Below are 26,984 nucleotides of genomic sequence, written 5' to 3'. Positions count from 1 at the left end.
TTCATAGGCTTCCGCTGATGAGAGCCTGAACTAGGGAGCGACGAGGTTTTAAAACCTGGGTGAGGAGAGGTTTTGAAAGTAGGAGAGGGAAGGAATCAGGAGCCTTAGGAAAAGCCACCACAAAATCCGAGTGAAAATTACTCTGCGGACAAAGGGCAAGCAGGAGACTATAATGACTTTTAAATCACTATCATGCGCTTCTGAAGAACATTATTCTCTCCTTTGGAAATGCACAAAAAATCAACGGAGGAAGAATCTTCCGGTGCATGCTAGAGAATTGCTTACGGTTGACAGGCCGCTTGCTAGACTGTGGGTGTTTGCAGAAAACCGAGAGGACGCTAAGTCATCAATGCCTTCTTCCGTCTCTTCCAAGTAGTCCTAAGGAAGGATGGGGAAAAAAAAAAATCAGTGGTTTGGTTTATTTCTTTCCTAGCAAGTCTTTTCACTTAAAAAACCACTTTCTTTCTTAAATACTTGAAAAATCAGATACAAATATCTAGAAATCACCCCATTCCTAGGTTTTTCTCTTTTGCCTTCCATTCTGATGGTACCTGAATTGTACCATCAGAGGATTGGGGTCTCCGTCCTAGTGATGCTTGCTTTATGGAAAGAATACAAAATTTGGAATCACACAGACCTGGGCGTTCAATTCCTACCTCCCTGCTCACTAAAGTGATTCACTTTGAGCAATGTACTTAAAGTTATTTTTTAATTTAAAAGATTGGGGCACATTTGTGTGTGTGTATATATACCGTCAAAATGGGGAAATGTATCTTGAAAATCTCTCCAACAGAATAAACTATTTTAGATGCTAGATTCTTGTCCAAAATCCCAGATTCTACTTTTCTTCCCCCACTGTTTTTTTTCCTGGTTATTTAAGTAATACATTTTTATAGAAAAAAGTTTAAGCAATGTAGATAAATTTCAAGTAATATAAAAAACTCATATCTCCACTAACATATTAATGATCAAACTTCAAAAATTTTTGATGGTGTGAATAGGATACACACACACACACACACACACACACACACACACACACAAATGGATTGTATCATGCATACTCTTTTTTTTTTTTTTTTTTATCATGGACACCTTTCTTTTTTGCTTCTCCTCTCTTCCCTAGCACTCCTCTCACCCTCACGTGTGAAACTAATATTTTGCATCCTGTTGGAATTACATTCTCTTTTTTAAAATAGTTTTCAGTATCTACTGACATAGTTGTTTATTTTCTCCTTCAATATACTGAAATATTAATTATGTAATAGATATTCTTATATATGTTAGTTCTTCCATTCATACCTAGAATAAAACTTACTTATCCTTACTGCAATATTTTTGATTCACTGCTAGGTTTTACTTAATATTATATATATATATATTCATAAATTATTGTAGTTTTCATTTTTTAAGCTATTTTTAAAATCAAGTTTGAGTATTAAGGTTATATATCAATACAATGGCTTCATAATATGAATTTGAAGATTTTCAGAGTTTTCTAAGATCAGTAATAGTTTAATAACATTGGAATTAGCTGTTCCTTAAAAGCTTTATATCAAGTAAGCTTTGAAACCATTTGATCTCATTGCCCACCCCCAACCCTGCCCTTTTGTGGTAGATTTTAAAATACTTTGCAGTTTTTTAATACTACAGTAAATAACACTGAGTTTTAGAACTAAGTTTCCTGGCTTGTGTTGGAAAAATTATATTAATGTCATTTAACATTTGTGTTCTCTCTTTCTTCCAAGGAGTTCAAATTGGATTATAGCTATTATAGAAATTGGAATATCAGAACATTAGAACCTTAACAATAATTTAATTCAACCTTCTCATTTTATAAATGAGTTCACCTTAAACATTAATTTTCACATAAGTTGGTCTCAATGGAGAAGGTAGTTTATGGGGGTAACTGGAGATGTAGAAATGTTCATATAAAATATATAGTCAGTTAAGTCTAGTAACATTTGATTTAGGAAATGTTGTGGTTTCTTATTTCTCGGGGTTTAGATTTAGTGATGTGCTTTTAACCAGGAATTGAAATCCCCAACAGGTGTTTTCTTAGAGATAATCTTCACTCATTAACCTGATCACCTGTTACCATTTTTCTTTTCAATGTATTTGAACTAAAAACAAAAAACAAAAACAGGTCACCCCTTTCTCCCGTCCCCCTCCCCCCGCCTCTAGCAATCACCAGTATATATTCTCTGTATCTAAGAGCTTGCTTTTTATTTATTTATTTATTTGATGCGCCATATAAGTGAGGTCACATGGTATTCGTCTTTCTGACTTTTTTCACTTAGCATAACGCCCTAGAGGTTCATCCATGTTGTTGCGAATGGCAGGATTTTATTCTTTTTTGTGGCTGAATAGTATTCCACTGTATACATATACCACAACTTCTTTACTCATTCATCTACTTACTGATGGACACTTAGGTTGTTTCCATGTTTTGGCTATTGTAAATAATACTGCAATGAACATGGGGGTGCAGATATCTTTACAAGTTAGTGTTTTCATTTTCTTCAGATAAATACTCAGAGGTAGAATTTCTGGAGCATATGGTAGTTCAAAATTTTTTACATTTTTTGAGGAACCTCCATACTGATTTCCATAGTGGCTGCACCAATTTACATTCCCATCAACAGTGCACAAGGGTTCCCTTTTCTCCATATCCACACTAACACTTGTTATCGCCAATCTTTTTTTTTTAATTTAATTTTATTTATTTTTTTATACAGCAGGTTAAGAGTTATCTATTTTATACATATTAGTGTATATATGTCAATCCCAATCTCCCAATTCATCCCACTACCACCACCACCACCACCCCCGTTACCTTTTCTAAATCATTCTTTGGTTGTTTTTATGTTAGTTGTGAAGACTAATAGGAAGAAATTATTGTATATCCTCACTTCACTCTCAACTCATCCTCACCTCAAAGCGCACAGGTTTGGAACCAGATTGTGCCCTTTCTTCATGATCATTAGACTCTCTTCCACATCCAACTTACCAAGTCTTTGTCTAAAGCCCCAGGGACAGACTTGCTTCTTATGCTTACAGTATCCTCTAAATCTTCTGTAAATGACCCACTCAAATCTAACTCAGATCGACTCCGGTCTGGAGGAAGGAAAAGGAAAGATGTGAATCATCTTGTTTTGTTAGAAGGGTTCACTTTTCATCGCAAATGTTTCATCGTTATTCCAATTCTTTCTCGGCATAGGGCATAGATAGTGTCATGAAAGCAACAGCGTCAGTAACTTCATGCTGTTTATGTTAACATACTTCCATTTTTTAACAGTATTTTGAAATTTCCTTGGACTGACTTACCAACACTGATGTGTTCATTTCTCCTTTGAGCATAGGAGGGCAAATGCTCTACTATAAAATACTAACGTTTTAAGCTGTTTAAGGCTTCTGCTTTGCTCATACACTTTGGAAAACTCTCACAGAATGGGCCCTTAAGCTTAGAAAAAAAATAAAACATTAACCATTCTTTATTTAAATATTTAGAGAATCTACTGTGTTTTCATATTTGACATAAAATGCAATGAAATGATACAGCAAGTTCCTTTCACACAAAAAGGGAGTGGCTGTAGGGAAATTGAGAGGAAGTTCTATTTCTTTAGGCACCAGAACATTCTTTCATGAGCAGAATTTCTTGCTTTTAAAAATATAAAGAACAATGCAAAAGTCAGTAATGCCGTGGATAGCTTACCGAGACACAGTTTATTTCCATAAAACAGTTCTATGTCAAAGCCCTGCTGAGATAGAATAGTGGCTTATAAACGAGAAAGACTGAAGAGAGCAAGAGAGCAATTAAGTTTGAAATGATAAATGACACAGAACTGCTTAGCATAGCACCTGACACAGAGTATGTACTCAAAACACAGGAGCTATTGAGTAGAAGTAGTAGAAATGCACTCTATGAGGTCGGCTTCTAGGCTAGCTTAGAATTTTTCATTTAACGGGTGAACCGATTTTCTAGTCCTGAACAAAATGCAACAATAAACATGCTCATTTAGACAACCCTTCAGAGCTACCTAGCTGGGAGAGGCTCTCCAACTCAGCACAGAGAATCCAGCCTTAGGCTTTAGGCAAATATCATCAAGTAAGTGGCAATTTCTTCCTGTTGAGGATTTTGTCATGATTTCAAATCTACACGAGGGACAGAAACTTCCTAATTATGACATATTTCTCTAAAGAGTTTCCTTATTCATAGGTAATAAAATCGCAACATAAATAATCTCTGCTTCACAGGGTTGTTGTGATACTGAAGTGAAATGATACTTTTGAAGGTATCATACAAATGAAAAGGGTTATTAATAATCCCTTAACGTTGCTTGCAAAGAACTCTCTATTTAAACCATGGAATAATGATTAATCTGTCAAGATACAGGGCACTTCTGACCACCATATCAATGGAACTACCATTTTCTTGAACTCTGGGCATGTGTCTTTATCTTTTGTATCAAATGAGCCAACTGTATTTCCTGCACTCCTCTACTGACATTTGGTACAGCTCGGAGACTTGGCAGTGATGACTGTATACTGTATACTCTTGCCAAATCCAAGATTCATGGATTTTGCATGGAATGCAAGAGGCTCGAGGCATCACCTGGGTCCACTTTTCAGCAGTTCTTATGGAGTGGGCCTCCCTCCATGGGTCAAAGAATGGATGATTATTTTCTAAGGCATGAAACATCCATTTAATGCCACACAACGGAGTCAACTCCACCCGATTTAGTCATGTTTACAACAGAGTAGTCATGTGGCAAATACCCACCTGAGGAGAGGGAGGCCCTGGACACTGCTATGGAAGGTGTGCCGGAAGTTCTTCGGTGATGACTCTTCGTGAGACCCTCAGAGGTGCTTTCAATGGCAGCCAAATCCATGGAATTTTCGAAACCGTGTTCCTTCTCACAAAGTAGAAATGAAAAAAAAAAAACCCGTTATATTGACTGTAATTGACTTCCAAATCCTTCCATATAAATATATGCCAGTATAACCACATTTATGTCTATTACTCTTTAGAAGGAGCCAGATGATACCTGGAGTCCATATAACTCTAAAACTTACTATCAATAATTACTCTCTAAAATATATACTAAGAGCTTTGCTAACTAGCACAAAAGGTGTTTGAAATAATTATTCATTCACAAAATTAGTGAGTGGTCTAACATATGGTTAGCAGGAAAGATGGTATTAACGCAAGTACCTCCAAACTTAAATGAACTATGTGTAAGAATCTGTCAAGCTTCATACCCTCAGAGTAGTGCTCAGGGTTAGAACTCTGTTTGGTCCCACATTTTCCTCACTGTCAACACGCTCTCTCCTCAACCACCCCTTACTTCCAGCACCCCTCACTTAACAGAAGACCATGCCACCTTTCCCATCTAGTAGGCTGGATGATCAGAACATGGTTGCTTACGTCATTATTGGAATGAAATTTCATGCAAGGTACTTATTAAAATTCATAAAGGGATAAAGAATGGGGACTTCCCCAGCTTACAGGAATAGGTGATTTATTTATTTTTTTTGGAACCTGCTTGCTAATACACGCTTGCGCATGTGACAGAATTCAGACACTTACTTTTATTATAAAGGAAAATTCTGTCACAACTTTGCCTGTACCCATAGGGGCTTGACAACTGCATCATTCCAAATTTGCTTGAGTTTTGAAAAACTAAATTTGGGCTTCTGAGAACTGGGCTGAGGTTAAGTTTCCATGCAAATGACACCATGGTGTGATAATGATCGAACCTAAAAGAGACTCTTTCTTTCCCCCTTCCATAAACAATCAAAAAGTGCCTTCAAAAGTCCTACAGAAAGGCATTCCTTTCTTGTTGCCCTATCTTTACCCCATACCTTAGACACTGAGGAGATGTTAATGGACTCATTCGAGAAAGATGGAACTCTCACTTGCTTAGCATGCAAATCAATGCAGCTTCAATACACACTGGTTTTGATCTTTGAGTATTCTCCAACACATACTACCTGTAGCAGGAGGAATCTGGCTCCTAACTTTTCTAATTGCTATAGACCACTAAGGTTTATCAAAAGACTGTGATGGAGGTCAAAAGGATAGGTCCGTTTTCAACACCTCTTCAAAAAGTTGGTCACACATGGATTCTTCCAATGAAGCGAGACCAACTTGCAATTACGTTGACATTAAATTTTCAAACTGGCATCCTGGAGTATCATTAATATTGAGCACTAATGGGCCAATTAATATTGTATAGTCATGAACATGTAACACATACCCTGAAGATTCAGGATGTGAAGCCGAAAATTAATAAGTTACATCACAGCAGAGGACAGGTTAGAGACTTTCATGTTCTAAGAGTTTTCCATTTTAAAAACGTACTTCTCACACGCTAAGGCAGACAAGAACATTGAAACAAAGAGATGCTGAGAAATGGGAGAAATTGAGAAGCTGTGACCTTGATCGTCATCTAATTCTGCATAGGTCTTCCCTTCATCATGAAAGAGCAAACCTGTTTCATAAAGTACTGTGCTGTATTAAGTTTATTCAACAGAAAATATTTCTCTTTGTGTCTCTTTTTCTCTTAGAAAAGACTACCTAGATCAACTAGAATGCAAGAGTGAGATCAATATAGACACTGCCTATATATATGTATGTATACACAGTTGTAGGGAATTTCTGTTAGGGAAATCTAGGTGTTGTTTAATAAAGTATTCATGTATTTGCAGCAACATGGATGCAACTAGAGATTATCATACTAAGTGAAGTAAGTCAGAAAGATAAATACCATATGATATCACTTATATACGGAATCTAAAATATGACACAAATGAACCTACCTATGAAACAGAAACAGACTCACAGACATAGAGAACAGACTTGTGGTTGCCAAGGGGGAGGGGGTTGGGGAGGGATGGACTAGGAGTTTGGGGTTAGCAGATGTAAGCTCTTACACATAGAATGGATAAACAACAAGGTCCTACTGTACAGCACAGAGAACTATAGTCAGTATCCTACAACAAAGCATAATGGCTATTCGGGGTCTTTTGTGCTTCCATACAAATTGTGAATTTTTTTGTTCTAGTTCTGTGAAAAATGCCATTGGTAGTTTGATGGGGATTGCACTGAATCTGTAGATTGCTTTGGGTAGTATAGTCATTTTCACAATGTTGAATCTTCCAATCCAAGAACATGGTATATCCGGTTTTCTTTCTCAAGACAGCCAAAGCAACCTTGAGAAAGAAAAACGGAGCTGGAGGAATCAGGCTCCCTGACTTCAGATTATACTACAAAGCTACAGTAATCAAGACAGTATGGTACTGGCACAAAAAGAGAAATATAGATCAATGGAACAGGATAGAAAGCCCAGAGATAAACCCACACACATATGGTCACCTTATTTTTGATAAAGGAGGCAAGAATATACAATGGAGAAAAGACAGCCTCTTCAATAAGTGGTGCTGGGAAAACTGGACAGCTACATGTAAAAGAATGAAATTAGAACACTCCCTAACACCATACACAAAAATAAACTCAAAATGGATTAAAGACCTAAATGTAAGGCCAGACACTATAAAACTCTTAGAGGAAAACACAGGCAGAACACTCTATGACATACATCACAGCAAGATGCTTTAAGACCCACCTCCTAGAGAAATAGAAATAAAAACAATAATAAACAAATGGGACCTAATGAAACTTCAAAGCTTTTGCACAGCAAAGGAAACCATAAACAAGACCAAAAGACAACCCTCAGAATGGGAGAAAATATTTGCAAACAAAGCAACTGACAAAGGATTAATCCCCAAAATTTACAAGCAGCTCATGCAGCTCAATATCAAAAAAACAAACAACCCAATCCAAAAATGGGCAGAAGACCTAAATAGACATTTCTCCAAAGAAGATATACAGATTGCCAACAAACACATGAAAGGATGCTCAACATCACTAATCATTAGAGAAATGCAAATCAAAACTACAATGAGGTATCACCTCACACCAGTCAGAATGGCCATCATCAAAAAATCTAGAAACAATAAATGCTGGAGAGGGTGTGGAGCAAAGGGAACAGTCTTGCACTGTTGGTGGGAATGTAAATTGATACAGCCACTATGGAGAACAGTATGGAGGTTCCTTAAAAAACTAAAAATAGAACTACCATATGACCCAGCAATCCCACTACTGGGCATATACCCGGAGAAAACCATAATTCAAAAAGAGTCATGTACCACAATGTTCATTGCAGCTCTATTTACAATAGCCAGGACATGGAAGCAACCCAAGTGTCCATCGACAGATGAATGGGTAAAGAAGATGTGGCACATATATACAATGGAATATTACTCAGCCATAAAAAGAAATGAAATGGAGGTATTTGTAATGAGGTGGATGGAGTTAGAGTCTGTCATACAGAGTGAAGTAAGTCAGAAAGAGAAAAACAAATACAGTATGCTAACACATATATACGGAATCTAAGGAAAAAAAAAAAAAAAGGCCATGAAGAACCTAGTGGCAAGACAGGAATAAAGACACAGACCTACTAGAGAATGGACTTGAGGATATGGGGAGGGGGTGGGGTGAGATGTGACAGGGTAAGAGAGTGTCATGGACATATATACACTACCAAATGTAAAATAGATAACTAGTGGGAAGCAGCCGCATAGCACAGGGAGATCAGCTCGGTGCTTTGTGACCACCTAGAGGGGTGGGATGGGGAGGGTGGGAGGGAGGGAGATGCAAGAGGGAAGAGAAATGGGAACATATTGTATATGTATAACTGATTCACTTTGTTATAAAGCAGAAGCTAACACACCATTGTAAGGCAATTATACTTCAATAAAGATGTTTAAAAAAAAAAAAAAAAAAAGAGTCATGTACCACAATGTTCATTGCAGCTCTATTTACAATAGCCAGGACATGGAAGCAACCTAAGTGTCCATCGACAGATGAATGGGTAAAAAAGATGTGGCACATATATACAATGGAATATTACTCAGCCATAAAAAGAAACGAAACTGAGTTATTTGTAGTGAGGTGGATGGACCTAGAGTCTGTCATACAGAGTGAAGTAAGTCAGAAAGAGAAAAACAAATATCATATGCTAACACATGTATATGGAATCTAAAAAAAAAATGGTTCTGAAGAACCTAGGGGCAGGACAGGAATAAAGATGCAAGTGTAGAGAATGGACTTGAGGACATGGGGAGGGGGAAGGGTAAGCTGGGATGAAGTGAGAGAGTGGCATGGACATATATACACTACCAAATGTAAAATAGATAGGTAGTGGGAAGCAGCCGCGTGGCACAGGGAGATCAGCTCGGTGCTTTGTGACCACCTAGAGGGGTGGGATAGGGAGGATGGGAGGGAGACGCAAGAGGGAGGAGATATGGGGATATATGTATATGTATAGCTGATTCACTTTGTTATACAGCAGAAACTAACACACCATTGTAAAGCATTTATACTCCAATAAAGACGTGGGGAAAAAAACCCTATAATGGGAAAGAATAAAAAAAAAAAGAATATATATATATATATATATATATATATATATATATATGTGTGTGTGTGTGTATGTGTGTGTGTGTGTGTGTGTATAACTAAATCACTTTGCTGTCCAACAGAAATTAACAGAACATTGTAAGTCAGCTATACTTAAATAAAATAAAAAAATAAAGAAATATTCATGTAAAGGCTGTTAGTTTTGAGGCTACTAGCACAGGACAAGGGTGATTCCCTCCCACCCCCACCCCGCCAATGATGGTACTTAGGAAGGTAAGCCTTGTTTTGAGAACAGAGTTGACTAACTTACTAGTTACTGGACTGATAGTCTGCTGCTACCCACTGGTACAGCTGTACCAGCCGTTCAAATTTTTTAAATACTTCTGTATCAGCTACTCCCAGTCCATCTCCCCTTCCCTGTGCTCCCCTCCTCCACAACCCTAGTTCTCCCCACAATCCAGGTCACTGTACGGCATGGATGGGCCCCCAGGATGCTGCCCAACCTTGTGCCAGGGTCTGTTCTGATGGCTCAGTGCCCATGCCATACCAGTTGCTAAATATTTTGAATACCATTCCTTGTTAGGTTGCCAAAGCAGTGAGTGCAATCACCAACTATGCACTCACTTTTCTGGCTATTGAACAGTACTGCTTGCTGCGCTTAGTATAAATATTGATAAAATTTTAAATATGCCTTTTATCAGCAAATTTAATTTAGACTACAAGTATTTAAATACACTTATTAATTATTATTCAATCTGTCTGAATGCTTTTTGGCTGTTCCTTAAAAATATCTATAGAGTCTGGATGCTCACAACCTCCACGTCTATCTCCCTGTTCCAAAGCTCAGTTTCTTGCCTGCAGTAATGCGATGGCCTCCTTCTTAACTGGCCTTCTGGCTTCCACTCTTATTCCCCTACAGCTGCTTCTCAGAAAAGCCCCCAGTTCCTGTATAAACAGAAGCCAGATGATCTCACTAGTCTGCTGAAAACCCTTCAACTGCCCTCGTCTTATCCAGAGTAAATGCCGAAGTGCATACAGTGGTCTACAAGACCCTATCTGGCCCTACTACCCCTTTGAACTCATTTCCTAGTACTCCTCCCTTCGTTCACTCACAACAGCCACGCTGGCCTCCTTGTTCGTCCTTAAACACACCAGGTATGCTCTCACCTCAGGATCTTTGCACTGGCTGCTCCTCCAGGGGCATTAAAGATCTTTTAGACACTGGTGAAATAAGGGCACTGACTATGCAAGATGGAGGTCAGCCATAAAGTGACTGGAACAACCTTCCTGTAATGTACTTGCTGAATATCAGTGCTGTCCCAGCACGGATGAAAACCTTGCCCCAGACTCCTGCATGGCTAATTCTTCCACTTCCTTCAAGTCTTTGCTTGACCAGGGCTTGGCATATAGTAGGCCCTCATTAAATACTGGCTGAATCGAAGAATTGTAGTTTGTATATAAAGATTTCTTAAATATAGATGTCAGCTATATATATGGAGTTTCCATATATATATGGAGTTTCCTGCTTAATCAAAAAATCTAGTAGATGTTCATTCATTCAAAAGAACAGCTTATACACACACACACACATACACGCACACACACTATGTGATTTAAGTCTCCATTACGTGTTTATTTTAACGGATGTATAGAAAAGAAAACGATAAAAATATTTCAAGGGTCTAGGTTTCCTAATTTAAATTGGTTTGGAAAATTTTTAGAACAGTCAAGATCTTAACAAGCAACATGGAAGATCAAAATCAGAGACTGCTGAACATTATTTAAATTTTATTGAAACCATATAGCCGTTGATATCCCCATCAAACAAATTCCACCTTTGAACCTGCTCTTCCCCTTTCCTTCTCACTTGAGGCCTCCTGCCAGGAGCTAAGGATGCAGGAGGTTCAGTCCTGATAAAGAAGCATCTATGTTAAACAAGATAAACAACAATGGTCTCAGGTACAGAGAGCTGAAGCCCAGCCATGCCAGGGTGGTGAGGCTTAGTCCCAGAAGGGGGAGTGTTCCTTCACATCCGTGTACTTACTCGACTGCTGACTGAGGTCACGCTGCGTGTGCTTGGGGCCGGTGACCTCTGAGTGACTGGGGTCACACCATTGCTCTGGATGCTCCTTGGAGTCCCAGGACCAGCTTCCTGCTCGTTGAAATCTGATGAACCAGTGCTTCCCCTAAATGAGAAAGAATATTCTGACTTTAAAATGGAAGCAGAGAGCTTCCCTGGTGGCGCAGTGGTTGAGAGTCCGCCTGCCAATGCAGGGGACACGGGTTCGAGCCCTGGTCCGGGAGGATCCCACATGCCGCGGAGCAACTGGGCCCGTGAGCCACAATTACTGAGCCTGCGTGTCTGGAGCCTGTGCTCCGCAGCAAGAGAGGCCGCGATAGTGAGAGGCCCGCGCACCGCGATGAAGAGTGGCCCCCACTCGCCGCAACTAGAGAAAGCCCTCGCACGGAAACGAAGACCCAACGCAGCCAAGAATAAATAAATAAATAAATAAATTTATTAAAAAAAAATAAAATAAAATGGAAGCAGAGCAGCGACGAAAGACACAGTCAGGGAAAAGCTTCCAAGAAAACAATGGCAACACGTGAACCCCATGAGGTACACCTTCAGGGGCTCATGGGGTTCAACGTCATTTGTCTGACTCCAGGGTCTTCGTAATTGAACTTACCTCTCCACCCTTTTTTCTTCCCAATGCTCACCAGCACACTTCCAGCCAGCCCAGGTTCCCTACAATTTTTTCAGCTTACCATGCTCGTGCTCATGCTTCCACTTCTAAGGCACGTTCTCCCCACCTGATACACCCTATTTGCCATTCTCTGTTTATCCAAATCTCCCCCATCCTTCAAGGGCCAAATGAAGTCCAGCCTCCCCAGTCATGCCTTCCCTGTCTATCACAGGCCTTGTCAACCTCTGCTCTACTGAATTTCTGGTGATTTACAGTCTTTGCCAAACTATGTAGAAGTTGCCTACACAATGTCTTGTTTGGCTCTTTAACAGATACGTGGGCGTTGGTACCTCTTTCAACTGTGAGCTCCTCGGGGACAGAGTTGATGACATATTTACCATGATATCTCTAGCACCTTCACAATATCTTGGTGCAAAGGAAGCACTCAGTACCTATGTAATCAAAGATTGGCAATTATATTTTCTCAGTGTTGTTTTTAGTGACCGACTCATGGCGCACATTTAATGAATGTAGGATAAAAATAATGACATTTTGTAAATGGGTTTGATTCACTTTCATGTTTGCTAAACCTGATTCAATTCCATTCAATAATGATTAATGAAAAAACAGTTCCTGCCTGGAGGTGATCACAATTTTCTTATTAAATGGAGCTTCATAAGTAAATAAGTTTTGACAAATTAGAGTTTAAGTGTTTGTTCTTCTTCTATTCTTTGTTCTCAGTGAGTACAAAATATGCTAAATGGGAAAATATAAGCCCTTATGAATTTCACCCTTTCAGTTACTATTTTAATAAGTTATAAGTGCACCTATAATAATAAACATCTTCTTGTTAAAGCACAATAGTGATGGTTAATAGTGATTAGAGCTCACAGTTGAGCCAATAAGAGGAGAGACTTATAGGAATAAAGGAAGGGCAGTTTTTAAAAAGAATGATGGTGCATGGGTCATTACTAGAAGATAAATCTGGCAGAAGAAAGAATCAGCAGTGACCAGTGGAGCTGTCAACCACAGCCTGTAAGTTTTTTCAAGGCTCTGCACCAGAGAAGCCACCAAAACCAAATATGCCCTAATTGATACAAGCAGCCACCAACACCATCGATAATTATGCAAATAGCAGCTGCATTTACTGAGTATTTTCTAGGTGGTTGACACTCTCCATTCCACAACATACATGTTAAAAAAAAAAAAAGGTATTAACATTCCTATTTTGAAGATAAAGAAACTGAGTCTTGGAGAGTTTAAGCAATTATTCCATACATGCATGCGTGTGTGTGTGCATACACGACAGAGTTAGTATATGACAAAGTCAGGATAAAAACAGAATTGTCTGCTTATCCAAAGCCTGCACTCATGCTCACGCTAGTTTCTCACATTGCTTATTCATCATTTCACCACGATCAAATTGTCACAGCCAGGCAGGTTCTACATGGATAGAATGTAGAAGAAGAATACTATCAAGAAGAAGATAATGAAAGGATCAGAGACCTGAGAGTTAGTTTCTCACAATTCGATTAAGAGAGCTAGGAAAATTTTCTGGGTAGTAGTCCTTCGATACTACACAGAAACAGACCCTGCTGCTTCTTTCTAGAAGCAGTACTTTGAATAAATTATAATACTATGGACTCTGCTCAGGAGGGGTCTATGACTGTGTCTTTTGAGTCTAACAACAAGAAAATAAAATTTTGTGATTAAATACATTGATACAATTTGAAATTCTAAGTTCCTTGGTGATTTACCTGAGCCCTCCTCTCTCAGGTGCTACAGTTCTACATTTGACAACAGTTAAATATATTCATACCTTTCCCACGTGATGCTGCTTTATTCTCAGAAGTCCGACTTAGAAGGGTCTTAGAGTCCTACCCAGTAATGCTGCCCTGTGTTCACAGGTTCTCTACTCTTATAACAATAAGACCACAAAAATCTCTCTCCCTCCTGTTTTCGGTAAAATCTCTCCTTAAAAAATAAAGGCTAGGACTGAATCTTGCAGAAAGGAGCCCAGACGTGATGATCCAAGGAGATTTATGTGGGTATTTCTGCTTGTGTCTGTGCTGAAGGTCCTCTCAGACCCAGGTGGTTTTGGAAAAGTCCCCATCGTGGATTAGCCTTGCTAGAACCCAAAGTCCTACTTATGTGGAAGCTCTGGCAGAAGTTGATTAATTGTGGTGCTGACATTCAAGAGGCTATCCTGTGATCATAAAGCAGCTACTGGAAATTACTGTTGCCAGAAGCATTATCTCAAAAATGGCATATACTTTCACATTTATCCCTGACATTTACTGTGAGCATCTTAAAAATATTTTCCTCTCAGCTGAATGTTGCAGTTGATTAAACTAGAAAAGACTTAGTCTAATGAGGCGGAATATCATAAATATTTGGGTGCCAACTCTTTTAGACATTATGTAAAATCTGACATAAAATACATGAATCTTCGCCTCTTAAATAGAAAGAGGATAAAAGCTTCCTCAAGCCTAAATTAGAGAAATTTAAAGTTCAATTAAGAAAGAGCTATTTTTGATCCTGGTATCTTGTTACTGATATTTAAATTAGAAGTATTAGAAATCAGTGCTACCAAACCTTGAAGCTGAACTTGGCTTAGGGGGAAACCGACAAGAAAAAGATACACTTATCTCGTTCTAATAGGGCCCGAAGTATGCGGAATATGACACTGTCTGGGGAGCTTGGAAATTCTGAGTTACTTGAAAGACACGTTTCCTATGGTAAGAAAGAGTGTCATTTACTTTAGCTTATGAGATGCTTTTTAAAAGCCTTCTGTTGTGTTATCTGTAACTTCATGCTGGCCCAAAACCTTGAAAATGGCTTCCTAGATATATCCATTTCTAGATAAAGAATCCAAGGATAGGGGACAGAGACCCTGATTTAACGAGTTGCCTTTCTGGTTTACACAGCAGTCTCCTAGGAGTTGGAGCCCGGAAGGAACTTCCCAGGATTCAACCTTCCCAGAGCAGGCTGACAAGATCAGCCAAAGGCAGCATTAACCTGAGAGATACTACACTCACTGGGGCAATGAGGCGTAACATGACACAGAGGCGACATGACATTCGTTCTGCAGTTTACGCGCCTTCCTAACTTCTTTTAGTTATTTCAGATCTGAAATAAGTATGGAAGAGACAGGCAAGGGAGGTTGTAGTTAGAAAGTGACGCGAGCCTGTTAAATGGGAAAGAGGTGTTAAAAAGGAGAAACAAAAGGGAAAAAAGCTGTACGTGGCTCAACCTTCCAGTTTTTGGTGATCCCCAAATGCAACGTCTTTGTCAACACCATCCTATGCGAGCTGGGTGGCCCTCACCCTTGGTTGCACATCAGAAACATCGGGGGAGGTTTTAAACATCCCCATGCCCAGGCCACACCCAAGACCAACCACATCAGAGCCTCTGGGCACGGGATCTAGGCATCCACGTGTTTTACCACCGCTCCCGCATCCCCTACCACCAGCCGAAGCTGAGAAACACTGGCCTAAACTGTGGATGGGTTTAAATTCATTGATCTCAGGCATCTCTCCAACTGCCTTGTCGTTTCCTCTCATAGCACGATTTTCTTTATTCAGCACGGTGCTCGCATCAAGAGAGCCGAGCTGTGCTCACAGCTTAGATTGTTTCTGTGTCAGTGAGTGAATGTATGGCACCAGGGGTCAGCAAACTATGGCGCCTGTATCGAATCGGCCCACCACCTGTTCTTGTATAGCCCATGAGCTAAGAGTGATTTTACATTTTCAGTTGGTTGGGGAAAAAAACAAAACAAAACTCAAAAGAAGAATATTTTGTGATGTGAAAGTTATGCGAAACTCACATTTCAGTGCCCATAGATAAAGTTTTATTGTAATGCAGGCATGCACATTCACTTTTTGTTTTGTGTACAGCTGCTTTCATGCGCCTGCCAACTAAAAATTGGCACTTGCCATCTGCCTCTACAAGGATGAAGTCACTAACCACTGCAGCCACTGATCTTCAACACCCCCTGAAAGGAATTCAAGGTGGAGATCAGGAATGAGGCCCTCTGTGCTCTGGGAAAAACTGGCAGAACAGGCCTTCAGATAGTTAGATATTTTCAGGAGAAGACTTTATGAGCCCAATTCTTGCATCTCTTTGTATCTAGAAAAGCACTGGAATCATTAATGGTGACGTCTGCTCCTCGTGACTAGCGGCCAGCCTCTGCCAACATGTGTGCTTCACTGCACGTCCCCCTTCACTAAAGTCACATATAACACTGACCTTCTGCCTGCCTCTCTGGAGCAGTTCCTCAGAGCTCTCTGAAATGCCGTCTCCTGGGCTATTGTCCTCATTTTGCCCCCAGTAAAACTTAACTCACAACTCTCATGTTGTGCATTTTTTTTCAGTCGACACTACAACAGCACAGTGAGTAGTTGAGACAGATGGCTCACAAAGCCAAAAATATTAACTATCTGTACCTTTACAGAAAAGTTTGTTGGCCCCTGTGTGTGTCTCCATTTAAAAACCAAACTCTTTGGAGAGGTCAACACACCCCAAAGGAATGAATTTCTGGTACTGGGTGTATGTGTGTGTGTTATATTTAGGCACAAATGAACCATCCTAAGAGCTCTTGAACTCTGAATTAGAGAAGCAGGTAAATATGGAAGAAATGGAAATTCATTAAGCAGTTTCTCTAGCTGCAGTTTCCTCTGAAGCCACTAGCTTTCTGTGGCTGAATTACACATATTTTCCTTCCTTTTCCTTTTTAGAGACAGGACAAATATAATACAATGTGGTAGGTGCTCAGTGAAATCTTGTTCGATGAATCGTAGTGTTAAGTATATAAAGAGGCTTTATCATTTGATTTACTAAAACAAAAGCTGATTTGTTTGATGGTTTTTAAATGTTTAGGGTTTCCTCAAAGAATCTGTTTCCTTTAAAAAGACTCTCTAAAATGGAGCAGACAGTCATGATGAGGGAAGGACTCTGGGTATGAGGAAAAAGAAAATTAAGAACAGGTAGAACTCTCCGTCTGATAATATTTTGGTCGTTTACAATCACAACAAAATTCTGTTCCCATGTCTAGTTTCTAAAGAATGGCTGGAAGCCGGTTGGAGGAGAGGCCAGCAGCCATGAAAAACCTTGGGTAGACTAGAAATCAGAGCAAGAAAACCACCTGCCCTCCCCCGCTAGACAGCAAGGAAAGCAAGTGTTTAGCAGAACTTAGCTTTCAGTAACTAAATGGAACAAGCACTTACTCTGTACTTAGTAGTTCAGATTTGCTAAACTCTTGTTCTACCTGTAATGCTATGTTGCTTATAAGAAAAAAGTTACCAAGGAATCCAAAGCCATCCATATCCTGGTCCAATGAAGCTCTCCATCTCATCTCTTGTAAACCACATTTCAATTTTACACTCTAAAAACCCTGAACTGTTTGTTTTCTAGCACATGCAAAATTGCTTTATGCCTCTTTCCCTTTGCACTTTCTAGTTCCTCTATCTAGAATGTTCTTCTTACCTCTCTTCACCTGGCCAAGTCCTTCTCACTCCTTCAAACTGCTTAGGGACCATCTCCAGGAAGCTTCCCTGAATCCTCTGGAAGGTTAAATGCCTATCTCTGGTTTTTCCATAGCACACAGATATCTTTTTAGCATGATACCATATTGTCTTGAAATTATTTGTTTAGTCATCCCAACCTTCCCTGCCAAACTGGAAGTTCACGAACGGGTGGAAAAGTAGCATTAACTAAGATCTTCCACATTTACCACTTGGCATATAGCACTAGGCTAATAATGTTGGCAGAGCTTTGTGTTGAATTCATTTGTATAAATAAAATGCATAGGTGGGAAACAACTGGAGAAATGACAAGATAACAAGGAGGCGGCTTCCGGCTTACAATCATTTGGCCACAAGGATGAGCAAGTCAAGAACCCAGTTGTAGGGGCTTCCCTGGTGGCGCAGAGGTTGAGAATCTGCCTGCCAATGCAGGGGACACGGGTTTGAGCCCTGGTCTGGGAAGATCCCACATGCCGCGGAGCAGCTGGGCCCGTGAGCCACAACTACTGAGCCTGCGCGTCTGGAGCCTGTGCTCCGCAACAAGAGAGGCCGCAATAGTGAGAGGCCCGCGCACCGCGATGAAGAGTGGCCCCCGCTTGCCACAACTAGAGAAAACCCTCGCACAGAAACGAAGACCCAACACAGCCAAAAATAAAATAAATAAATAAATAAAATTAAAAAAAAAAAAAAAAAAAAAGAACCTAGTTGTAGTTCAACCTAAGTATAGTGTCAAGGGTCTGGCTGAACTCCTGATCTCCATACTGCCTCACATTATTGACGTTATAATAAGGAACGTCACATGTATATAAAGAAAACATAAATCAGGGGCTGAGCAACTGGTGGTCTGACACTCTGCACCTTTGGAGGAGGTCCGAGAGCAGTTAGGGAGGGATGCTGTAGCAGACATCGGTGCCCCCGCCCCTTTCACCTCAGCACTCACCTCTATCCACAGAACTCACCTCCTCTATCCACAGAACTCACCTCCTCTATCCACAGAATCCTGTTTACTAGGAACACCCACAACTCTACAGCTGAGGACTTTTTTGGATCCCAAGAGCATGGAGCTCCTGTGCACAGAACAAGTCAGAAGTGCCAGAGAGCAAGTGCCCCAGAATTAGCCCTCAACCAACGATGAACAGGGAGCTGGTTTATAACGACCCCAGATTCCTGATCTCCTGACTGGATGACTCTGAGAAGTGTTCTAGCCTGTCTCTTACAGGTGTCCGAGATTGAACGCTAGTTGCCACAGTGGTAACTGGCTTAATGACACACTCTTTTTGGCTCCCCTCCCTTTCCTGGCTCACTACCTCCACTCCCCTATCTGTGTGTTCCAAGACCACATCCTAAGTAAATTACTTGCTTTGGAATCCTTACATCAGGGTTTTCTTCTGGAGGAATTCCAATCAAGATAGGTACGTATGGTGGGCAAAGGATGTGTTGAAAAGGGATGGTCTTGAGTTATAAGTTTCTCGCTGAAGAATTATTTGGCAACTCTAGACCTCACATAACTCCCACTGATATGGTCACGGTTCAAGTGAACTACAGACTCTCATGATTCCACACTCCCTCACCTCTTCTATCACCTGTCCATCACTTCATGGATGCTGCGGGCTTCATTCACTGCGGGCTGCTGTGAATAGTGTGGTTTCTGCTTTTGGATCAGAGCCAGCCAAAGCAGCTTGTGAAGCTTCACAGAGACTGCGACAGTCAGTCCTGGGCTTCCTAGAGAGCAATTAGGAACAACTGGAGAAAACTGGAATGTGCTTGGGCAGGGGGTGGTGGGGGGGATATGAGAAACTGGTTGGTTATCAGAAGGTACAGGTTCCCACGGTTAAATGCTTGCCACATCCCCCAATGTCATGATAGAAATGCTGCTGAGAAGCACAGAAGCATCCTTTATCCATCTGTTACTGAACAGAATAAATTTTCAGTTCCAAGTTCCACTTTTCCTTTCTGTCTTTTAGGGGACAGTACTGATGTCCCACCCAGATCCCCTCAGACCCGTTGTACCAGGCTCCACGCATGCATCCCTAGCGTCTGGGTGCTAATGGCTTGCACCTATGACCTTCAGAGATTTGCCTTTACCATTGGAGGCCAAGACATGCCTTGAGGTGTGCCTCCCCTGACCCTCAGTTAAATCTGAATTTCAGATAAACAATCAAGAAGTTTTTAGTATAAAAATACACTACTATTTACGTAGTATATGAAAATAAGATTTCATGAAACATGCTTTTTAGAAAGTTCTTTATCTGAAACTAAAATTTACCTGGGCATCCTGTGTCATTATTTGCTTAATATGGAAACCCTAAGGGAACCTACAGACAATGACTGATTGGGACAGAAGTGCAATGGCCCAGCTGCTCGAAATGGAAAAACCTGGAGACACTTTATGTTCCAGAATCCCTTGCAGGATCAAGCTGAGTTCTCAAACTCAGACCTCACCTGAGATAGCACATTGCTTATCTTCCTCCTTTTCTTTATTCTGTCTTTCTTATTCCCTTACTGGTTCCTCCTGGAATCATTTCAATTAATAAATTCCTCACTTAGGAATCCTTGCCTGAGGGTTCGTTTCTAGGAGAGTATGATTTAAGATAGATATCTCACAAATCACACCATAACGACAAGTCATCACGGCGTGAAAGAAATTAGGAATCACTGCCTTGAAGAGCATTCTGTTTATCAATTATAGTTCACATTTACATTCTTTTTAAAAAATCTCATCTGCCTCATGTGTCAAGTCCCTAGCAACCAGTGAAGAGCCATTTGCCATGTTCCTCTTAGAGGCTGCTGAGGCTTGACTAAGCCATTCACACATTTCCCTGTTTTGAAACTACTGAAAAGAAATAAACTCTAACCAGGCGTCTACTAAGACATCATTTCTACTCTGATATGTTATGAGTTTTAAAAAAGGATGCCCAAGCCCAACTGCTTCAGGAAAAGAGCAACAAACTATGAAGACACAGGCACTGAGGAGGAGAAAGGGGAATTAATTGCTAAGCTAGGTCAGGTAATAGACCAAAGAGATCAGAATCTTGCAATTCTCTTTTGGGGAACTTGCTGTTCCATATTAAAAATGATTTATAGGGGAGGCTGCAATTCTGCTTGCAGAACCTAAGGAGAAAAGAGTCTGCCAGTTTTACCACTTGGCTTTGCAGAATTATTGCAGCTCCAAACAAACAAAAAGGAGTTAACATCTTTACGTGATGGGAGTGAAGAAAAAGATGGGCCACCTCCTGCCCCAACTTTTCTAAGGAATAATTTTGGGATAAGGTAATTCATCTTGCTGTGGCAGTCCATTAATGAGCCATCACTGTGATAAATACACATTCTAGGAAAATGACATGTTGTTCTACTGATTTCCCAAACATCCTGACTCTCTTCCTTCATGCGAAATCATTGTTCTTGGCATGCTTCAGCCAAAGCACCCTGACTGCTATATTCTATCTATAAACCATCTCGGGTATTTACAATTTAAAATATAAAATCTACTTACGGACGACCTTCCAGTTTACAACAAGAAAACCCCTGGGTCAATACACCAGTCTTTGGTGAAACATGTCCATATGGCTTTATAGCTTTAACTGCATGGGTCCGTTTATACACGGACTTTTCTCCCACAGTAAATACTATAGTACTACACGATACACAGTTGGGTGAAGCCTTGGATACAGAGGAACCGTGGATAGAGAAGGCTGACTGTCAAGTTATACTCGGATTTTTGACTGAGCAAAGCGCGTGTGTTGCGGGGTGGTCGGCGCCCCTAACCCCTGTGTTATTCCAGGGTCAACTGTATTTATACCCAGCAGTAGTTAAGACACAAGGAATAAACCTAGGCAGATAGATTCTGAAAGAACGGCGTAAGCAATGTGATACTGGAGAGCATGCCCCTTCCTGTTGTTGAGTAACTGTAAGACAAATTAATTTAAAATGGAATAATTTAATGTTTGTTGGGCCAGGAGACTTTAAGTGTTTTTAACGGGGGACTCCATCTTTCCTCGTTTTATATATATATATATATATATATATATTCCCTTTTAAATGCCAGCCTGAAATATGAGCCAAGAGGGCTCCTCCACTGAGTCCCCACGAGGCTGAACAAAAATAGCGACGCTAAGTGAGTTGCTCGTCATCTCTAAATAATCTTGATCGCTGTCTGAGAGTCAGGAATTCAACAATCAAAACCAAAAATGAGCTTTTTTCTTTATATAAAGTTTTTGTGGGACACGACAGGGGGCTACCCCAAGGGAAGTCAAAGGAGATGACTTCGAGGACAAAGGCAACCAGGGTTTAAAGTATTTTTTTATCATAAAGGAAATAAATCTACATTCTTAAAAATTTGGAAAAGAGTGAATACAGTGATAATCTTTTGATAGTGGATGAGAAGTGATTTATTTTATGCTTTTTTTTTCTGTGCAGTTTTACATAAAGTGACACTAGTTTGCAGAAATGCTACAGGGCAGGGGTCCGGTAGCGGTCCGCAGCCTGTTAGGAACGGGGCCGCACAGCAGGAGGTGAGCGGCAGGCAAGCGAGCGAAGCTGCATCTGACGCTCCCCATCGCTCGCATTACTGTCGGAACCATCACACCCCCTCCACCCCACCCCGTGGAAAAACTGTCTTCCACAAAACCGGTCCCTGGTGCCAAAAAGGCTGGGGACCGCTGCTATAGGGAAAAAGGCATCGGTAATAGAGTACCTGTGCTCTTAATGAAACATGAGCGTAGATCTTTTTTCTCATCGTTGCCTTTGATAATACACCGGTCATGAAAATAAGCCTTGACTTATGCCCCAACAGGATAAAGAGCATCAAGCCTGATATGAAATGACTACGCTCTCGGCTATCCTTTCTCTCTTTACTTTTCTTGACAAGGTGATAGCTCTATGCATAGGAGATCTGAGGAGCTGGCCCACTGACAACAAGTTAGAGGTGGTGGAACTAGAAAGAAGTGGAATTTATGGAAATTCTCTGAGGCGATTCAAATGAAATTATTTTTAATTTTTTTAAAGCTGCAGGGGACTTCCCTGGTGGCGCAGTGGTTAAGAATCCACCTGCCAACGCAGAGGACAGGGGTTCGAGCCCTGGTCTGGGAAGATCCCACATGCCGCAGAGCACCTAAGCCCGTGCGCCACAACTACTGAGCCTGCACTCTAGAGCCCGCAAGCCACAACTACTGAGCCCGTGTGCCACAACTACTGAAGCCCACCGCATCTAGAGCCTGTGCTCCGCAACAAGAGAAGCCACTGCACTGAGAAGCCCACGCACCGCAACGAAGAGTAGCCCCTGCTCGCCACAACTAGAGAAAACCCGCACGCAGCACCAAAGACCCAACACAGCCAAAAATAAATAAATAAATAAATTTATATTTTTTTAAAAAAAAGCTGCAAGGAATGTATATGACACTTAGAGGTTTCTTTTTCAGAAGCTTAAACAGAAAAATATCAAGAAATCAATGAAAGTAATTTATTTTCCTGGATCTCTCCATCTGAACTGCAGCCCTGAGTCCCAAAACATCAAGTCTCAGCCGTGCAGGTAACACAGATGATTTCAATAGCTGTAATTCCAGAAGTGTAAGTGCTTTCCATTTCAACTGAAAAATATCCTCCTGGCTTCTCACATTATGTGTTAGATCTCCGAGAGGGAATACTTGACAGGTATCTAGAAGCACTGTTTGGATGGAAATACATCAACCTTATCCTCAGGCTATTCCATTGGCCAATCTGTATGTGTCTTACCTGTCTGAACCAGGGGCTGACTTTAAACTCCGAAAATTTTGGCTGTCTAAGTCCAAGCTGTAGCTCCGTCCACTTTCAGTTTTTGAAGTTACAATTTCTCCTCTGGTTGCTGATCTGAACTTGCTAAGAAGAAATCTGAAATTATACATATATATATATATATATATATTTAAAAGCAAGACAAGAAAGCATTTAAACATATCATTTCAAGAATACCATTTCTTGTACTTTCAACAGTAAATAATTCTTCTTTCAAGCAGACTTGGGGCTGAGAAATTCTGGGGAGTCCCCAGGGCTTCTGCAGTAGAGTGTCAAAGGTTCTGGTAGAGGAGATTAGGACATTCTCCCAAGGCTGTACCAGTTGCTGGTAAGCCAGGCCTCTGTCCCTTCTAAGAAGAAGACCATTGACTTTGGGGACTCGACACTGTCACCTGAGAATGGAGAAACATCGCCTGGGCAGAGCCTGTTTACAGGATGCTGAGAAAAGGGAGCTTGAACTCACCTTGCTCAGAGAGGAGAGCTAGGATGATCCTCTGAGACCAACTGAGGTAGCAACTTATTAGACTGCAGCTCCCTGAGAGCAGCAACTCTGTTCTTCTTGTTCCCTGCTAGGTCCCCTGAGTTTAGAGAGATGCCTGGTACGTACTAGAACCCAGCCAATTCTTGTGGAATAAGTGACGCCACCCATGGCCCTGGGGTAATAAGTCTGAACAATGGAATGGCTCATACCAGATGAAATTTGATTGCATGCCCATTTCACTAAATTACTAGGAACTTAAAAAGAGCTTTTCAGAAACCAAGATTCAAGTCAAAATCCAGGCTACCAAAGGCCTCAAACATGGATCTTTCCAAATGCACTTGGATTAAAAAACCAAAGTTATATTCCTTTTGTGATGGTATCTGGAGAGATCAGTTCATTTACTTTACAGGCTCCAGTTTCCTCAGGGGGAAAAAGTATTCCAGAGGTACTGGGACAATCTTAATAGAATCTGCCAAGTTGTTTCTGTTTCAAAGACCACTAGAAGAACGTCTTGTCAAAGTGTCAGAAGGTTCAATCTAACTGGAAAACTACATTTTTGGTGAGAATAGCAGTTAATATAATGTCAATTTATGCTGCTCTGAGAACCACCTTGTACATGTCCTTACCTCTGCAGTGCTGCTTATGGTGTCTCCTCCACCTGGAATCACTGTTCCTCCTCTTTTGTTAGCCTGGCCCCATCCATCTTTCAAAATCCTCATCAAGTCCCACTTAGAATTTCATATCTTTCCCGCTGGCCCCTGTGCCCTCCCGACATCAATGATCTAAGCAACTTATTTAATATTTAATTATTGGGACTTCCCTGGTGGTCCAGTGGTTAAGAATCTGCCTTCCAATGCAGGGGACGTGGGTTCGATCCCCGGTCAGGGAACTAAGATCCCACATGCTGTGGGGCAACTAAGCCAGCACGCTGCAACTACTGAACACGTGAGCCACAACTAGAGAGCTCGTGGGCGGCAACTACAGAGTCCACGCGCTCTGTAGCCCACACGCCACCACTAGAGAGGCGCCCGGAAGAGCCCGCATGCCGCAACTAAGACCCAGACCCGATGCAGCCAAAAAATAAATTAATTAATTAATTAATTAATTAAAAAATTAATTATTTATTTCCATATTCTATCTCTTGTAGTTAACTCCTTGTCTTGTTGTTTTAGAAAGGCTTTCAGGCAGCTCATATTGTCATCTTATGTTTTTCTAAAATCCTTCTGTACAAGTTAACTTTTCAGGTGTGGACCTTTGAAACTTTTCTTCCTGACTACTAGGTGTTATATTCCTTGAAGACAGAAGCATCAGATGCCAGTTTTGAGTTCTAGCAGGGCTCACTGTTGTCTCCTAGCTCCAAGCCCACCATTCTGTAACCCACACAGTGATGCCTGGCCTGGGGTCTGCGCACTACAGCTCCTAGAATGGGCCAGCACTAAAGGTGCTTACAATTAAACGGGGGTGGTATTCAGCGAGACCAGTTCATTTACTTTACATTCTTGTGTAAGGAGGGGCTTGGTGTCAGAGCGCACCAAGTAACGAGTGACGCACGGGCACAAGGCACTGTGGGAGCCCCGAGGAGTGACAAATGGGTTTAACGTGGTAGGAGGACTCAACACAGGATGTATGGTCCCTCTAGGCTATCTTTCCCATTCATCTCTGCTAATTAACAAAGACATGGTTAGTCATGAGTCTTTGAGTCAAATGACATTAAGTTTCCTGCCTACGCACAGTTCAAGATTCTTTAAAAAACAAAACAAAACAGAACAAAATGGACTTTCTGTAGAGACAGATGAAGGCTCAGGCACTGGCAGCCCCTCACATTGGCTTCTGCTGAGAACGAAGCCCCACTACCCAGAAAGAACCATAAAGCCACTTGGTGTAGGTTAGGATTCTCACTCCCTCGGCCACAAAACTGGCCACCAGTTGCCTGAGAAATGGAGACTGCAACAGGCAGGGCTGTGAGGCAAGAGTTTGCCTTCGGGTCCTTATGACCTGCATTTTGGGGGCCACTTGACTCTCCCTGATGGAACCTTCTCACTCCGAGTTTCCCAGCGCCTCCCTGAATCTTGCTTCCGTGTGTGCCTCCCACTCCTGTTCTCAGCACCTGACACATATTTGCTTTCTGAATGAAGTTAGTGAGGTGGCCAAATGATTTCTTCCTTAAGGAGGCCCGCATTTCAAACAGGGGAGACGATGTTTTAAGCCCTATTAATAAATCTCTGATTTGGCTGCTTCAGTTTGCATCAGCACTCAGGTTGGGTGCGGGGGAGGTGCGTTGACCCTACAACAAAGGCAGTTGTCACCTCCTTACAGACAAGACTGGCCCTAGCATGAAACCTTCTACCCAGAAGTAAAGGACCAGATATGGCAAGTGAAAGAAAAACTCTTACAGGTTCAGGTCAGAAGGGACCTTTATCTAAAACTGAAAGTAATTAAAACTGCATTTCCTGAGGAGAATGATAGGAGAATGTTACCTCGGATGAGTCTCTGACCTTCTCTGGGTCACTTAAGTGACATTAGACTTGAAAAACTAAGGCATCTATTTCACAGGTGACTGGAACAAAGATCAAAGATTCTCTTGAAGAGGTTGGGTCTTACCCCTTTTTCCTGGGCCCATCGTGGCTGGCCTTCCGCCCAGCAGAAAGCGAAGTGTCTGACTTTTCAGAGTTCTGGTGGGTTTGTTCTTGGCTTTGTATTTCTTCAGCTCCTCATTAAAAACAATCAGAAGACAAATTTACATATGAAATGGTCAGAAATGAGAGCAATTTTCTATTCTTCATTCACTTTCCTACATTAGCACAGGACACAGAAGTCTAAAAAATTGGCAATGATGTTCCCATCCATGTTTCCCGGTCACACACTTATTTCTAATCTGTTGAGTGTTCCACAGTTAAATGAGGACTAAGATTGGGACTCATCTGTGGGAGTTTTGCTGAGATAAGCTTTCTAGGGATGACTGCAATGGAGCAACTATACATGATCCCTCTGCAAATATTTTTAGGGAAGGAGTCTGGTTCATGAGAACTCCAAATCCCTAGAGA

At 41.1% G+C, this 26,984-nt stretch overlaps 1 protein-coding gene across 6 annotated transcripts in view; it reads right to left on the bottom strand.

Moving 5' to 3' along the window:
- SYTL5 (synaptotagmin like 5) overlaps positions 1-26,984 on the bottom strand; it is a 203,072-nt gene that overhangs the window by 27,646 nt on the left and 148,442 nt on the right. For 3 of the 6 annotated variants that reach the window (XM_068533214.1, XM_068533217.1, XM_068533216.1), the window contains exons 5-10: positions 26,542-26,650; positions 23,421-23,555; positions 11,529-11,670; positions 4,784-4,913; positions 3,011-3,117; positions 286-378 (exon numbers count right to left, since the gene is read on the bottom strand). In XM_068533214.1, the coding sequence (XP_068389315.1) occupies positions 286-378; positions 3,011-3,117; positions 4,784-4,913; positions 11,529-11,670; positions 23,421-23,555; positions 26,542-26,650 (716 nt within the window). Of the gene's footprint in view, positions 1-285; positions 379-3,010; positions 3,118-4,783; positions 4,917-11,528; positions 11,671-23,420; positions 23,556-26,541; positions 26,651-26,984 lie in introns of all 6 variants that reach the window. The other 3 variants (XM_068533212.1, XM_068533215.1, XM_068533213.1) reach the window with 2 other exon arrangements.

The sequence above is a fragment of the Eschrichtius robustus genome, chromosome X, assembly GCF_028021215.1.
Source record: "Eschrichtius robustus isolate mEscRob2 chromosome X, mEscRob2.pri, whole genome shotgun sequence".
Lineage (NCBI taxonomy): Eukaryota > Metazoa > Chordata > Mammalia > Artiodactyla > Eschrichtiidae > Eschrichtius > Eschrichtius robustus.
This window is presented reverse-complemented; position numbering and strand designations above follow the sequence as displayed.